We start from the raw sequence: 15451 nt of genomic DNA on the forward strand, positions 1-15451 counted from the left end.
CTAATGCCCCTCTTTGTCTCATCTGTAAGTTCAATGGGAGAAGGAAAGTGGGCTTTCAACCTGGCACAGGAGGCTCTCTAATATTCACTGACTGAAGCAGGTTCATCCTGTGGCTTTTACAGTTAGCATGTGTAGGAAAAAACCCCTGATCCTCATTCTCTTAAAGCATCCTCCCCATCCCCAGTGACACTTTCTTTTTGTGACATTCGAACCACAGTTCCAGATTTCTTTTAGGTTCCATGGGATCCGGTTGCTGCATTTTAAGTATATTATTCTCCTTTAAAATATCACGTAGGGGAGAGAGGCCCCTGGGGTCTGCCTTGCACTTTGTGGACAAGCATCCAGGGCCAGGGACACCAGGAAACTACTCACAGTGGGACAGTTGCCAGTTAACTGATTGTTCTGTTGCCTCAAGAAATTCACAGCACCTTTGGGCAAGGGAACAGCAGTGTGGTGTTTATTGAAATCTACATCTGGTAGCAATTTGTCCAACAGCAACCAGCTTTCCCTCCTCCTTTTCTTGAGTCAAATAATCCACAGGGGCCCATAATAGTCCACAACTGTTCATCTGTGCAAGACCTGTATTGTGTCATTTATGTTCCTAATTACAGATCTGGGTTTATCAACAAGTTTCAGCATGGTAAGTAATTTTTTAGACTGCAGTGGAGACTGAAGGCACATGTCATGAGGCAGTGACACGTACGGACCATCACCATCTGGGTTGAAAGACGAAGCCTCGTGCTGGCCTCTGGGCCCACACTTGGTCTGCACAGACGGCCAGAGCACTCCCCATCCCCACCCTAGGAGGTGTGGCCTCACAACGGTGTGTGGAAGCTTGCAACAGCTGAGCCCTAACCTACAATGAGAAATCTGTATGCTGTAGAAAAAGGGAGAAGCCCTATACTCCGTTCTTGGAGAAAATTCCTTCCTTCTTTGGAGCAGACGCTGGTGGTGAGGGAGACTGAGCAGCTGGTCTGCTAAAGAAGTCAACGAATAAAGAGTTCTTTTATGGAGCCTGTGGCTAGGTGAGAAGATGGCATAAATCTAGAAAGCAGAGTAACTCAAGCTTGGGGGGCAAATCTGGTGACTGGAATTTCCAGAGTTACAATAAAGTCCCCAGAGAAAAGCAGAACTGTTTAGGAGGGATGAGAACAGACACAGGAATAGAATTAAGAGTAGGGTGGACTTAGAATGGACTTTTGTACATACGCCCAACACCCATCCACCCACATCAGCCCCTCCCCTGGGGGGACTGTGCCCGTCTTACCCTAACGGTGTGGTTCTAATCACTGTCCCTGCCTGTGACCCAAGGTGGCCAATCACGGCAGCCCACGCCTGCCGGCTGCAAGTGGTCCAGAGAAGGCATGTGACTAGGGCCTGGTCAATCACAGTCTGGGTCTGGGGTTTTCCTTTTAGAGCCACTGGGGAAGATGCTCTTAAAGGAAAAATGAGATTTTGGAACTACCTGAGGCCATGGTTTTTGTTAAATGGGAGGGGAAAAAAAACCCAAAAACTGGTTTGCAATCAGAGAGAATGAAGCCAACAGAGAACAGAGATGAGCAGTAACTACAAAGGTGGCTGCAACACGAAAAGCCCCAATCTAGAATCCTTGGGGCCAGGGTTCCATGGCCTGGTTATAAATTCCCCGTTTATGTTAAAGCCAGTTTGAGCTTTTGGTGTCTGCCACTATAACCAGGGTCTGGATGGCTACAGAAGATTTCTCATTGAGAACGATTGCTATCCCACAGCAATTCACTTATTTGTAACAGGGAACTCAATGCTTTTGTTCTGCAACAAGATGTAAGTATTTCTAGTTTATCACTTACTTTTTAAATCAGATAGCTAAATAAACGAAAGTGGGGGCAAGCTCTTAATTTCGCTTTACAATTTAGGAAAAAAGGCCAGGAAGAAAGAAGTTCTCTCTTACCTGCCCTTTTCCACTGGTATGTCTGGAGATGGAAACATGAACGAGTATAAACCTCATTCCCACAGAGTTTATTAAAAGCCAGTCTATTCTAAAAAACTGTTCAGAAGTAAGAAATAACAGTGATGCTGGTTTCCTAGGCCCTGGGATGGATGGTACAGTGCAAGAAACCATGCTACCCAAGGACACGGTTGTAAGGAAACAGACGAAAAGCAAAACTGCTTTCTTAAAACTGCTCAGCGGGGCTTCCCTGGTGGCGCAGTGGTTGGGAATCTGCCTGCCAATGCAGGGGACACGGGTTCGAGCCCTGGTCTGGGAAGATCCCACATGCCGTGGAGCAACTAAGCCCGTGAGCCACAACTACTAAGCCTGCGGATCTGGAGCCTGTGCTCCGCAACGGGAGAGGCCGCGATAGTGAGAGGCCCGCGCACCGCGATGAGGAGTGGACCCCACTCGCCGCAACTGGAGAAAGCCCTCGCACAGAAACGAAGACCCAACACAGCCAAAAATAAATAAATAAATACATAAATAAATTATATATATATATATATATAAACTGCTCAGCGTTGATGTAGTGGTACTCTCTACAAAGCAGAGCACATCCATGTCACTCCTTGTCCACCTCCCTCTCTGCTCCCAGGCTTGTGAGTGTACTGTAAGCCTCAAGATGTAAACACTGAGCATAGCTATGTTTAACTAGTCCAGTCAAGTTAGCAAATCAATTCACTTCTCTCAGCCTTGACCACCACATCCACAAAATGGGGTCACAGCCACCTGATAAGATTGTTTTGAGCGCCAAAAGGCTAGGTACCAAAGTGCCATGAAAATGATGGCTGATGTAATCAATGGTGCTTGCTATGCCTCTTGTAGTACTTTCTGTCAGAGATCCAGGCTGCACCCTGGGTCATGGGCCATTCTGGAATGGCTTCTCTCATTCTCCTTTCCTGCACTCGAAGTCCCATCTGTGAGGCCCAGCTCAAAATCCACCTCTTGCCCAGAGCCCTCTCTCTGTATCTGATGCCCTGAAATCCTGCAGGTCTTGCTGTGCCACGGGCTCAGCTCCTGTGCATGCCCAGCGCCCCGAGTCATCCTGCACACACACCCCGGGCTACCCACTATCAGTCTCATGAAGGCCTGGCTTGTATCTCTTTGAATCCCCACCCGACCATGAAATTGGAAAGGGTCCAATAAATATTTGTTGACCAACAGAAGCCATGATTAAATATGAACAATATTTTAAAAAATATACACCTTAGAATATTTCATACTCCCTTCCCTCCCTGCTCTCCCACAGCTAAGTGAGAAGCAAGACAGATCAAAACTAAGATTTCAGAACCAAGAATCAATTTAATTTTACAGTATCAAAGCATGGAAATCCCCCAAATTCAACACATAGCAGCTGTTATGTTTGCAAGTGAGAAGGGTCAGCTGTAAAAATATAGCCCCTAGAATCATGGTCACAGGGCAGACTGCAAGAACACCTCCCCAGGACCCTCCACTGCAGACGCAGTCAGGAAGTCCGCGCAGGCGCACCCTGGGCCAGCAGCTCTCTACTTCCTAATCTCCACTTTCTCTTTCACAGACTGAAAAATCCCCCCTACCCAACAAAATGCACTATTTCATCTTATTTTTTTTTAATTATTCAAAGTCACACATAACTGCCAAGCAGAGCTTCGGAATGGGTCAAGCTGTTCAGTATTCTATTCTACTCAGAGACGACAGAGTTCAGGGGGCAGGGATGGTGGTGCGGGAACAACTTGATGGTTTAGTTGGTCAATGTAATCTCATGGTATAAATGTTTTATTTCTGTTTGGCTTTTCCAAACATCAAAAATAAGCTCCACAGTCCCATTCCTACCTCCTCAAAGCCTCAAGCACTGGAGGGTGGATTGGCCATCAGGGCTGCTTCAGTCAGACCAGAATGCTCAGGTAATACCCGAAGATAACCTCACCTGGAAGAGGCCTGCCTGGGGCAGCAGGATGGCTGGGGCACCTGCCTAACAAAAGAACTGTGTCTCCTCATGTAGGGATGAGGGTGCCAAGAGAGCTTAACAGATGTGCTCAAGTTTATATACCAAGTGACTGATGCTTAATTATTCTTTAGAAACTGTTTATGTATAAAGTTACAAACTTAAGGAGAAAGCAAACAGTGGCTTAAAGGGTGGCTTTAAAATCCTGTGGACTATTGGGAAATTCTGAATATGTGATGGATTTTAGGTGGTGTTATGGAATTATCGTTCACTGTTCTGTGACGATAACAGTATTCTACTTACACAGAAGAGTGTCTGTATGACTAGCAGATTCATGATAAAAACCTAGCAGGGGGCTTCCCTGGTGGTGCAGTGGTTGAGAGTCCGCCTGCCGATGCAGGGGACACGGGTTCGTGCCCCGGTCCGGGAAGATCCCATATGCCGCGGAGCGGCTGGGCCCGTGGGCCATGGCCGCTGAGCCTGCATGTCCGGAGGCTGTGCTCTGCAACGGGAGAGGCCACAACAGTGAGGCCCGCGTACCGAAAAAAGCAAACAAACAAACAACAACAACAAAATAACTTAGTGGGGAGGTGTCACTGTATATGGAACTTGCTTTCAAATGGTTCAGGAAAAGAGACATTGTGTGAATATGTATGTAGTGTGTGTGTGGAAAGAGAGCGCAAGAGATAAACTAGGTGTGGCAAGACGCTAACAGAGGAATCCAAGAGGAAGTTATTGCGGTATTCATTTTACTTTTCTTTAAACTTTTCTGTATGTTTGAGAATTTTCAAAATAAAAACTCTTGGGAAAAAATAAAATCCTGTGATAAAGAGGGAAGTTAAAAAAATGCAGAGCCAGGTTGGGATGTGGATCTGTCAAACACCTGCTTCAACGTACAACAACAGAGCACTCTCCTCTTCCTCTCACCCTTCCATTAGGGGCTGACATTTTGACTATCTTCTCCCAGAAAGCCCACAAGGGAGGCACTTGGCCAGTGGGCCCCTTTAGCATCCCACCCCCAATAAAGTATTTACTGGCTACCCGTGTTGCAGGAAAGGGTTAAATGAGGTGCACAGAGACTAAGGCTTTGAAAACTAAGACGCAATAAGAACATGAGAAATCACTGTTGCATCTACACCAAGTTCATTTCTACAAACAGCGAGCACACTGTCACCAGCAGAAAATCACCACTACCACCAGGAGCTGGACAGAGAGACGAGAGGAGGCAGAAGCACAGAGAGCCCCAGCTATGTGCCGTGGGGCTATGCGCTTGTTTTCTTTTCTTTTTAAAACATCTTTATGGAGAAGTAATTCACATTACCATGCAATTCACCCATTAAAGTGTATAATTCATTGGTTTTAGTGCATTCACAGTGTGCAACCGTTATCACAATCCAAGATTAGAACACTTCATCACCTCAGAAAGAAACCCTTACCCATAAGTGGTCACTCCTCATTTTCCCCCCAAGTCCCCACGCCCACTCTTCGGCAACCACTAATCTGCTCTCTGACTCTACGGATTTTTAAATTCTGGACGTTTCATATAAATGAAATACTATAATATGTGGCCTTTTGTGACTGGCTTCCTTCACTTAGCATAATTTCAACCTTCATCCGCGTTGTAGCTGTCTTTCCTTTTTATTACCAAATAACATTCCATTATGATTCCAAAAGTAATATCCACATTTTATTGATCCATTTACCAGCTGATGGGCCTGTGGGTTGTTTCTACCTTTTAGCTATTATGATAAATAATGCTGTTATAAACATTTGCATACAAGTTTCTGTGCGAACATATGTTTTCATTTCTCTTGCTTATATACCTAGAAGTGGAAGAGCACAACCATATGGTAACTCTATTTAACTCTGTGAGGAACTGCCAGACTGTTTTCCAAAGTGACTGCCCTGTTTTACATTTCTACTAACAGTGTGTGAGGGTTCCAATTTCTCCACATCTCGCCAACACTTATTACTGTCATCCTTTTGATTATAGCCGTCTTAGTGGGTGTGCAGTGGTATCTCACAGTGGTTTTGATCTGCCTTTCTCTGATGGCTAATGGTGCTGAGCATCTTTTCATGGACTTACTGGACATCTGTATATCTTTGAAGAAACGGCTATTTATTTTTTAAAATAATATACATTTATTTATTTATTTTGGCTGCATTGGGTCTTTGTTGCTGCGCACAGGCTTCCTCTAATTGCAGCAAACGGGCTACCTTCGTCGTGGTGCATGGGCTTCTCATTGCGGTGGCTTCTCTTGTTGCGGAGCAGGGGCTCTAGGCATGTAGGCTTCAGTAGTTGTGGCACGTGGGCTCAAGAGTTGTGGCTCATGGCTCTAGAGCACAGGCTCAGTAGTTGTGGCGCACGGGCTTAGTTGCTCCGCGGCATGTGGGATCTTCCCGGACCAGGGCTCAAACCCGTGTCCCCTGCACGGGCAGGCAGATTCTTAACCACTGCGCCACCAGGGAAGTCCCAAGAAACGGCTATTTAAATCCATTGCCCATTTTTAAATTGAGCTAGATGTCTTTTTATTATTGAGTTGTAAGAGTTGCCTATATATTCTGGATACCGGTTCCTCATCAGATAAATGAATTGCAAAAAACTTTTTTCTCTAATTCTGTAGGCTGTCTTTTCACTTCTTTGATAGCATCCTTTGAAGCACAAAGTTTTAAATTTTGATGGAGCCCAATTAATCTGTCTTTTTTGTTAGGTACTTTCTTATTTAATGCTCACAGTAACTGTGAGGAGCAGAAATTACTGATCCCAGTCTACAAATAAGGAACGTGAAGCTCAATGAAGCAAATGACCCAAGGTCTCACACAGGGCCACTGCACGTGGTTCTGCCCTGCACAACCCATAAGGGTGAACAGACAGTCCTGGCCATTTGTTGGAGCTGGGCTATGAACTCAGGCCTTCTGACCAAGCCTGGGTTCAGGCACTCATACACTCTATGTATGTTATAGTATAATATGGCCGATTTTTAAACAAGCTCCTCACATATTATACATTTAACATTCTAAGGATGCTGCTATTACTTAAAACTACAGGATTTTGGAGTCTGTCTTTGGAAGCTGTATGAAAAGGTAGTGAGTGGCATGTTTTATAAACATATTTAATTAAAGTGAGGGGAGACTTGAGTTTATGAAGAAGCCAAAAGTCCTCGGTACCGAAGTCTGGAGAATAAGTTATTTGGCCAGATTGCACCATTTTGGATGTACATACTGCTACAGAAACCAACCAGTACCAAGTATGAGAAGTGATTAAAAGGTTCAAAGTACAGGTATATCTAAGTCTCAAAAGAATGCAACCAGAACTGTTTCTAAGCAATGGCAGCCAGATATGAAAGATACCAGAGAATATTTGTATAACGTATAAAAAGGAATCATTCTGATGCATTTGAAAACATTTTGATATAAAAATTGGCCATCTCTTTACTTCTTCTTTTTTTTTTTTTTTTTTTTGTGGTACGCAGGCCTCTCACTGTTGTGGCCTCTCCCGTTGCGGAGCACAGGCTCCGGACGTGCAGGCTCAGCAGCCATGGCTCACGGGCCCAGCCGCTCCGCGGCATGTGGGATCTTCCCAGACCGGGGCACGAACCCGTGTCCCCTGCATCGGCAGGCGGACTCTCAACCACTGCGCCACCACGGAAGCCCATCTCTTTACTTCTTGGTCATACCAGGTATACTGAATCAAAATCACTGAATTACTAGAGCTAAAAAGGATTTCACATTTGCTTCAATCTCCTTATTTTAATTTGGTAAACTGATGCACAAAATGTTCTCATGACTCAAATACTCATGAGAACACTAGCAGAATAGGGACTAAAATTTAAGGAGGATGCAGTTTCCATGTTCTATTTCTTAATATTAGCTGTTTGAACTCAGCATTTATGGTTCTTCCCCTCTCTCTCCCACACACCTCCAAGTGGGCTGTACCATCCAAGACTCCTCTTCTAAAGGGTGCGGAACTCTGCCCAGGCTTCCCTGTCCCTCCTCCAACTGGATCTTTCCCTAATACCAACTTATCTAAACATCTCAAATCCATGTAGATAGCTCTGACAGCAAATAGAAGTGACTCATTTTATAAAGTGAGCTCTGAAGGGATACTGCCAAGCCTTATTTCAAAAACCAGGCTCTAGTTTCCAATGTAAGAATTAAATGGCGTTCTGCCTGCTGTTTCTGCCTTTCCCCCCTCACTTAAGGAAAGAAAGCCAAAGCTGTGTCTTGAGGGATTGCTCCATAAGGAAAAATCAAGGCAGGATACAGTCTCAGGATGGGCCAGTGCAGGTTGGAAGTGGGGTAGCAGAAGGCTTGGGAAAAGAGAAGTGGATTCACCAGCAGGCTAGGTCAGTCCCCAGAGTGATTTCTCTCCATTGGCAACAGGTTTAAGTGCTGACACGGGGGTTTCCCACAGCTTCTACTGGCCTCCAAAGGCATATTTGTCATCGGAGGCTCTTGATGAAGCTGTACATAAATATCTGACTGTTGTTAAATACAAAACAAAACAAAGCAAAAATATTCCACAGGAACCAAATCAAAACCAGCTGTAAGGGGGAGAGGCCAAAAACTCAGTGTAAGTGCAAAAGTCCCAGCAGAAACACTTGTTAATTGTGCTATTTACTTTGCTAAACAGTAAATTGTCATGCCAATGAAGTCATATCACATGACTATAATGTTTTTCATATGACTTTCCTGCTAGGAGAGAAATGGGCATTTTATCTTCTAGAATTCTGAATTCTGTAGTGGATGAGTCAAAATCTGAGTTTTAATTAAAAAATCAACCCATCGGCCCAGCCCTGTTCATTTCTAGTCTGTTTATGACCTTACATCCTATGTTATAGCTGGTGTGCTAAACTTACTTTATAAATGATCATTCATTAATCCCCAATTATGCAGAAAGCAACTTCTGCTTAGCAAAAATGCAATTCTTTTGAAAGAATGCTGTAACTGCAATCCTAAAAACATAACTGTATGATACAGCATCAGTCAAGGGGAGAAAACATAGCCTAAAATTAATCTTGGAATCATGAAACTTGCAAACTTTCAAGAATGAGAATGAAATATTTCAGGAAAGTTGGGTCATGGAATTTTGGAATTTGAGTATCTCAAGGATATACCAATATAGCTTGTTTCATTAACTCTTATAATCAGTGTTTTCTCTCTAGTTAGATAGAATTTGAAAATTGTTTGGCGTTTCCCACAGCACTATGTTGAACTCACAGTTGGAACTAAATCAGTACATGTGAACTGATACTTGATGAAAAATAACCCTAAGAAGATAAGTCACAGCACATTTTATGAAAAGATGGCTAAGTCATTCACATGTTTGGTTTAGACTAAGCCTTTCTTCAACAAATTCAGCAATTTAAACAGTATTTGGTGAGCACTTCAACAGCTTTGTGACTTGGATATCTTGTGTTTCATCAACTTTAAGGCCATTCCCTTTGGTTCCAACTGGGATAAACAGCCATCTAGGAGCCATATGGACCTGGGGTCAATCTCCAAATATCCAAACCCATTCTCAGTAAGGGTCTTGAAAGGAAAGGTCAGAACTCCATGCAAAATTCCGTACTCAGCCAGCAACATTTTAAGAGCGTGAAAAGCTGAGTAGGGCCTTTTAATACCTCATGGGCAGATGCACCTACAATTTGGCAGCTAGACGGGCTACAAAGAACACGAATCTCTGTCCAATACCCTTTCCTTATGAAATGTTAGCATTACCAAAAACATTTCTGACGTGGGTATTTAAAATTTTTTAATCTACAGCTTGAAATAAAACTAACATACCACACACATTTCTAAGTTTTCTTGCATCCTAGCTCTACAGCTTCGCCTCATTGTGCTAAATGAAACAGAATAATTTTATCTGCGAAATCAATCTACCAGTTCTGTTCTTTTTCTCCAAACTCTATCTCCATCTTATCTCTAATACCATCTAGTCATTTTCACTCATTTATTCCACTACCTCAAAATATCATACCCCCAGACAAAGTTACCTTTGTGAGTCTGGCGCCCCCTCCACCCCACTGCCAGTCCCCACTCTGCACCTTGCTCCTCGACCCCTCCTCCAACAGAAACCAACCTGGCAGTTTGTTTGTTAATCTCAACAGCACTATCATTAAACTAGTAACCTGGACTAAAATAATGGCAATCATTTTTGTATACTTGATGATGGAAGGGAGATGGGTGCAAAAAACTGGGTTGCACTGGTCAATCTCACTAAATCTGGATGATTCTGTCTTGAATATCTCTCTCAATCCATTCTCTCTGTGCCCCTTTCTATGAAAATAAAGGGATTTGTAGTCTCTAGCGGGATCAGCTTTGTATTCATCCTTCATAAAGGGGATATATTTAGGGAGACAGACCACAGGTATTAAGGGATAGGAGAAGGTTTAATAGCATCAAAACATTTTTCTTCTTTAAATTGAGAAGAATTACCTTGCTACAATATGGATGAACCTACAAAACATCATGCTAAGTTACAGACATCAGACACAAAGGCCATGCATTGTTTGGTTTCATTTATGTGACATGTCCAGAATAGGCAAATCCCGCGAGACAGCAGGGAGATGAGCAGTTATCAGGACTGCAAGGAGCAGGTGGGAACAAGGAGTGACGGCTCAATGGGTACGGAGCTCCTTTTCGTGGGCATGAGAAGGTACTAAATTTAGGAATAACAGCAGCCTAACAACTCTGTGAATGCACTAAAAACCACCAGATTATATACTCTTAAAGGGTAAATTTCATGGTATATGAGTTATAGGTCAATAAAACTGTTACTAAAAAGTATATTATCTGATTTCAGGTAACTCCAACTAAATGCTCACAATCTGAGTGACACACCGAAGACTCCTGGCCTCTGGGTCCTTTATCCCTAGGATGCCCTGGCCCTCCCTTCCTGTCCGACTCCTTCCGTACACTTTCCCTGCCCAAATCCAACTCTTATTTTTAGAGAGCGCCTACTCATCCTTTAAAACTAAATGGAATATTTGGTCCCTGGGAAGTTCTCCTTGACATCCCTGCTCCCCCAGGGAGTAACTTCCTCTGCTCCCTCAGCACCTAATATATAAATGACTACAACATTTCTGATGATACTAGAGTTCACTATTTACGTCTCTGCTTTGCACACTAGACTGTGAACTCATTTCATTAACTTCTGTATTCAGTCACTAGCATAGTGCCTTGCTACCAAGTTTTCAAAAGATGTTCAGTAAAGGTTTTTTTTTAAAGCTAGTATTTGTACAAATACATATTTTGTAAACAATGTATCACATGATACTGTCACATATCTTTTGATATTCCAGTGCTGATGGGTGAAAACAGCCCAAGATGAGAATTAATTGGGCGTTCCTGATTGCACTGCTAAAATAAGTAAGTTGGGACCTTTCTATATGGGACACAGAAGTTTGTATTTTTATTACTGAACATCTGTAAATGCACTGGGAATCAAGTACGCAAATCAAAACACTAGCTTTACACAGTGTATATGTGTATATTTTTTGATATTAATACTTATTTATTTACACACACATTTTTCACAGTAAAGTAAAAAAATATAGGCAAGACAATGATTTTTGTTGCTCTGAGGTCTGCTGGTGAGAATTATCTTTTTAAAACACAGTCCTATTTAGAGCTTTTTAAGAAAAAGAATAATCCTTTCCTAAGACAGGAGTTGCAAATTCCAATACCAATAAGGGTCATCAACTGAAGAACCTCTTTTTTTTTTTTTTTTTTAACATCTTTATTGGAGTATAATTGCTTCACAATGATGTGTTAGTTTCTGCTGTATAACAAAGTGAATCAGCTATACGTATACATATATCCCCATATCTCCTCCCTCTTGCATCTCCCTCCCACCCGCCCTATCCCACCCCTCTAGGTGGTCACAAGCTGACCTCTCTGTGCTATGCGGCCACTTCCCACTAGCTATCTATTTTACGTTTGGTAGTGTATAGATGTCCATGCCACTCCTCACTTTGTCCCAGCTTACCCTTCCCCCTCCCCGTGTCCTCAAGTCCATTCTCTATTAGGTCTGCGTCTTTATTCCGGTCCTGCCCCTAGGTTCTTCATAACCTTTTTTTATTTTTCTAATTCCTTATATATGTGTTAGCATACGGTATTTCTTTTTCTCTTTCTGACTTACCTCACTCTGTATGACAGACTCTAGGTCCATCCACCTCACTACAAATAACTCAGTTTCATTTCTTTTTATGGCTGAGTAATATTCCATTGTATATATGTGCCACATCTTCTTTATCCATTCATCTGTCAATGGACACTTAGGTTGCTTCCATGTCCTGGCTATTGTAAATAGAGCTGCAGTGAACACTGTGGTACATGACTCTTTTTGAATTATGGTTTTCTCAGGGTATATGCCCAGTAGTGGGATTGTTGGGTTGTATGGTAGTTCTATTTTTAGTTTTTTAAGGAACCTCCATACTGTGAAGAACATCTTCTAAACAGAGCATCCTCACCTAAAGAATACCTTTGGGCAAGAAACTAACAGCAGTGTGTGTCTCCAGGAAGAGAACTGGGTGTTAAGGGACAGGTGCAGAAGGAAGGTTTCCTTTCCACACAGAATATTTTTATGCCTTTAAAAATTTGTATCAAGTGCATTATTTATCTATAAAATTTTCTTCTTGGCTCCAGCTAACATCACTATTAAGGAATGCAGGCCTGGGGTTGCCAGATCTGATTTTTCAAAAAAGCTGGAAATGGGAATGTTCATATTTTTAGGTAAAACTCATTATTTTTAAATGTTGGCTTTATTCAGAATTTAACACATAGGGTAGGCCAAACAAAACACACCTGTAAGCCATATCTGGCTCATAGGCCAACCAGTTTACCACCTCTAATCTAAAATTTGATGTGTAACTTATGATTCCAAAACTATAAATGTAATATAATAGAGGAAAACTTCAAGAAGAAAGATAAGACTTGTGGATGAAATCATACCCCCTTCCGCCCTACCACCTAGCTGTTATTGCTCTCAAACTTCCCCTTCTCCTTCTGGGCCTTTGAAAAGATTATGAATGTTTGACCAACCAAAACGCAAAACAAGCCAGGTTTAATGAAGGAATCGGCCCATTATCCGAGCATCTGCTCTGTTTTTAAAGAGTGAAACATGGGATCAATTTCAAGTTGCAATTCTTCCAGGCAGGTAAAGAGAAGTATGTGAATTATTTCTAGCTGGGTGGAAAAATTCCCCCAGCCAACTAGTCAAATGACTGCGTGGTTGAAAAGACCCGTAAGTTATTTTTCCCTTGCCATCAGTGCTGCTCAAAAGAAAAAATGGCAGCCATGATCAACATAATACTCTGAACCATGTCTGGGAAGCCAATCACAGCTCTGAGGAACATCTCAACATCTCTTAAAGTCCTGTAGAGATGCCATTCATCTCCTGAAAATGAAGCTGAGATACCCTATGTGGGTCTAACTATTGGTCATAAGTGGAAGATTGCATCTGCTGAACGCCCAGAGGACACCCAATCAAGTCAAAGAAGAATCAGCTTCAGCTCTAAGTCTAGCACTAGAGCGCACTACCATGATTTTCTGGGGTGGCTGCTGAAACCTTCACAAGATTTCCTTCTGCTATTTCTACATCGTTTTCCTATACTCAGGGCTAGTTCCAGTCTTCCAAACACCAGCCTTTTCACCACCAGCTACTGCAGTATTGGGCTTGACCATCACTCACTGACCACTGGGGCTTCCCCCAATGTTGAGCATACAAAACCCCAGACAGAAATCAATCAACTATGTTACTCAACATCTGTTACTCAACAGAGGAACTATCTTACTCTCAACATCAGTTACTATGGGACTGATGGTAACTTTGCAAGTATTCCACTCCCATAGGATACAGGCACTCCAGGTTTTCCTTATGCAGCTTGCGGAAACGCTATGACAGGCCACATTTTTCCTAAGAGCTTCTTTACCTAGGCTACTGGGTGGGGGTGGGGTGGGGTGGGGGTTGGAGGTGGGTAGGGAATGGCGGGGGCAGATGTTGGTTTAATCTCATTTAATCTCATTCATCCATTTTGAGGAACTGTCTGTTTGGCCAAGTGACCCAGCGGTGCCACACATACACAGCATACCCTTTTCTAAGTACAGTGAGCATTTGGAAAAGCAAAATGATAATCTAGTTTGTAATCCCAGTCTTAAAACACACACACACACACACACACACACACACACACACACACACACACGCACACTGGTAGCAACCCAGGAAATTACGATTTGCAAAATATTCTAAATGACAAGCAAAACAAAACTCTCTTAGGTTGTAACTGAGGAAGCCATTTCGTGGTGAGGTTCAGTGGCCTACAAAGATGGGTTCAGCTGTGAAATAAAAGACATGGCCAGAGTCCAATGTCTTCCCTGACTTGCATTTTGATGTATGGACATCACAGCCAACCCTCCAAGGGCCACAGGCATGCTGTTCTTCAGTTAAGGACCAGAGGTGCTTGGAAATCAATAACCTGTACTTCCTTTATCAGCAATTTTGTGCATTTGGAACCTACCACACAATACCTGCACACTGCGTCATCCAGCAACTGCAGAAGGTTCATTTTCTGATAAGTAGCAGACTTATTTAGCGATTTTGTCCTAAGGAAAAACTGTAATGAACTGCTTCCTTCCTTTTCCATAAATCCAATTATCAAACAGGTTTGAAACACATCAGCCTTCTGAACAAAATGCATGTTTTAGTCTTACCTCAGCAGCCTGGGTCTCCTGATGCAGCAACGTAAGACCAGTCAAATCCTCTAAGAAGGAATGTGAAGAATTAAACACCTTCACCAGGAAATTAAATCCTTCTCGTTCATACTGATCAAGAACCTGTAAGATATTTATACATATAGATGTATTTAAGGGGGCTGTAGGCTTTAAATGCATATTAAGAGAGTTTCACTTCTAATAATCACTTGTCAAAAATGGAATTAAAACTAGAATTAAAAATTAAATATGGGAAAAATCAATATGGTAGGCAAACAACTGTGAGGGCTTAGGATTTATTATTTTCTCTTTCTTAGAAAGAATGACAACATCATCTTCCAATTTAGATGATGGTATTTCTCCAACAAAGTAAGTTACATGCAAATTCACTGAAACTTCTAGAAGAGTTGAGGTTGCTGATTCTAAAGTTCACTTTTTAGGAGAAAAATAATAGTCAAGAGAAGAGCCAAGAAAAAAATTTTTTAAGGATAAAGGGAAATGCTGGGGACAAAAGGGTGGGAAATGTGGCCTACCTGCTAGTAAAATGTATTAAAAAAATTTTTTTTAATGTAAAAATGAATTTCACCAGGCATATCACAAAAGAAGTTGCCCAAATAGTCAATAAACATATGAAAAGTTGCTCAACATTACAAGTTACCAGGAAAATGACAACTAAAACCACAATGAACTACTAATTCATACCTACCAGAATGGCTAAAATGAAAAACACAGAAAATACCAAGTACTGACAAGGAGGTGGAACCACCAGTATTCTCATCAGAAGGCAAAATGAGATAACTGCTTTAGAGGTTTAACATGTATATGCCCTGTGATCATGAAAT

The 15451-nt window shown here is 42.3% G+C and overlaps 1 protein-coding gene across 11 annotated transcripts in view; it reads right to left on the reverse strand.

Moving 5' to 3' along the window:
* ATG7 (autophagy related 7) overlaps positions 1-15451 on the reverse strand; it is a 235970-nt gene that overhangs the window by 103666 nt on the left and 116853 nt on the right. For 9 of the 11 annotated variants that reach the window (XM_033437372.2, XM_012534811.3, XM_049715541.1 and 6 more), the window contains one exon: positions 14610-14732. The exons of the other annotated variants lie outside the window; for them this stretch is intronic. In XM_033437372.2, the coding sequence (XP_033293263.1) occupies positions 14610-14732 (123 nt within the window). The remainder of the gene's footprint in view (positions 1-14609; positions 14733-15451) is intronic. 11 annotated transcript variants of the gene reach the window in all.

This window comes from Orcinus orca, chromosome 10 (assembly GCF_937001465.1).
Source record: "Orcinus orca chromosome 10, mOrcOrc1.1, whole genome shotgun sequence".
Taxonomy (NCBI): domain Eukaryota; kingdom Metazoa; phylum Chordata; class Mammalia; order Artiodactyla; family Delphinidae; genus Orcinus; species Orcinus orca.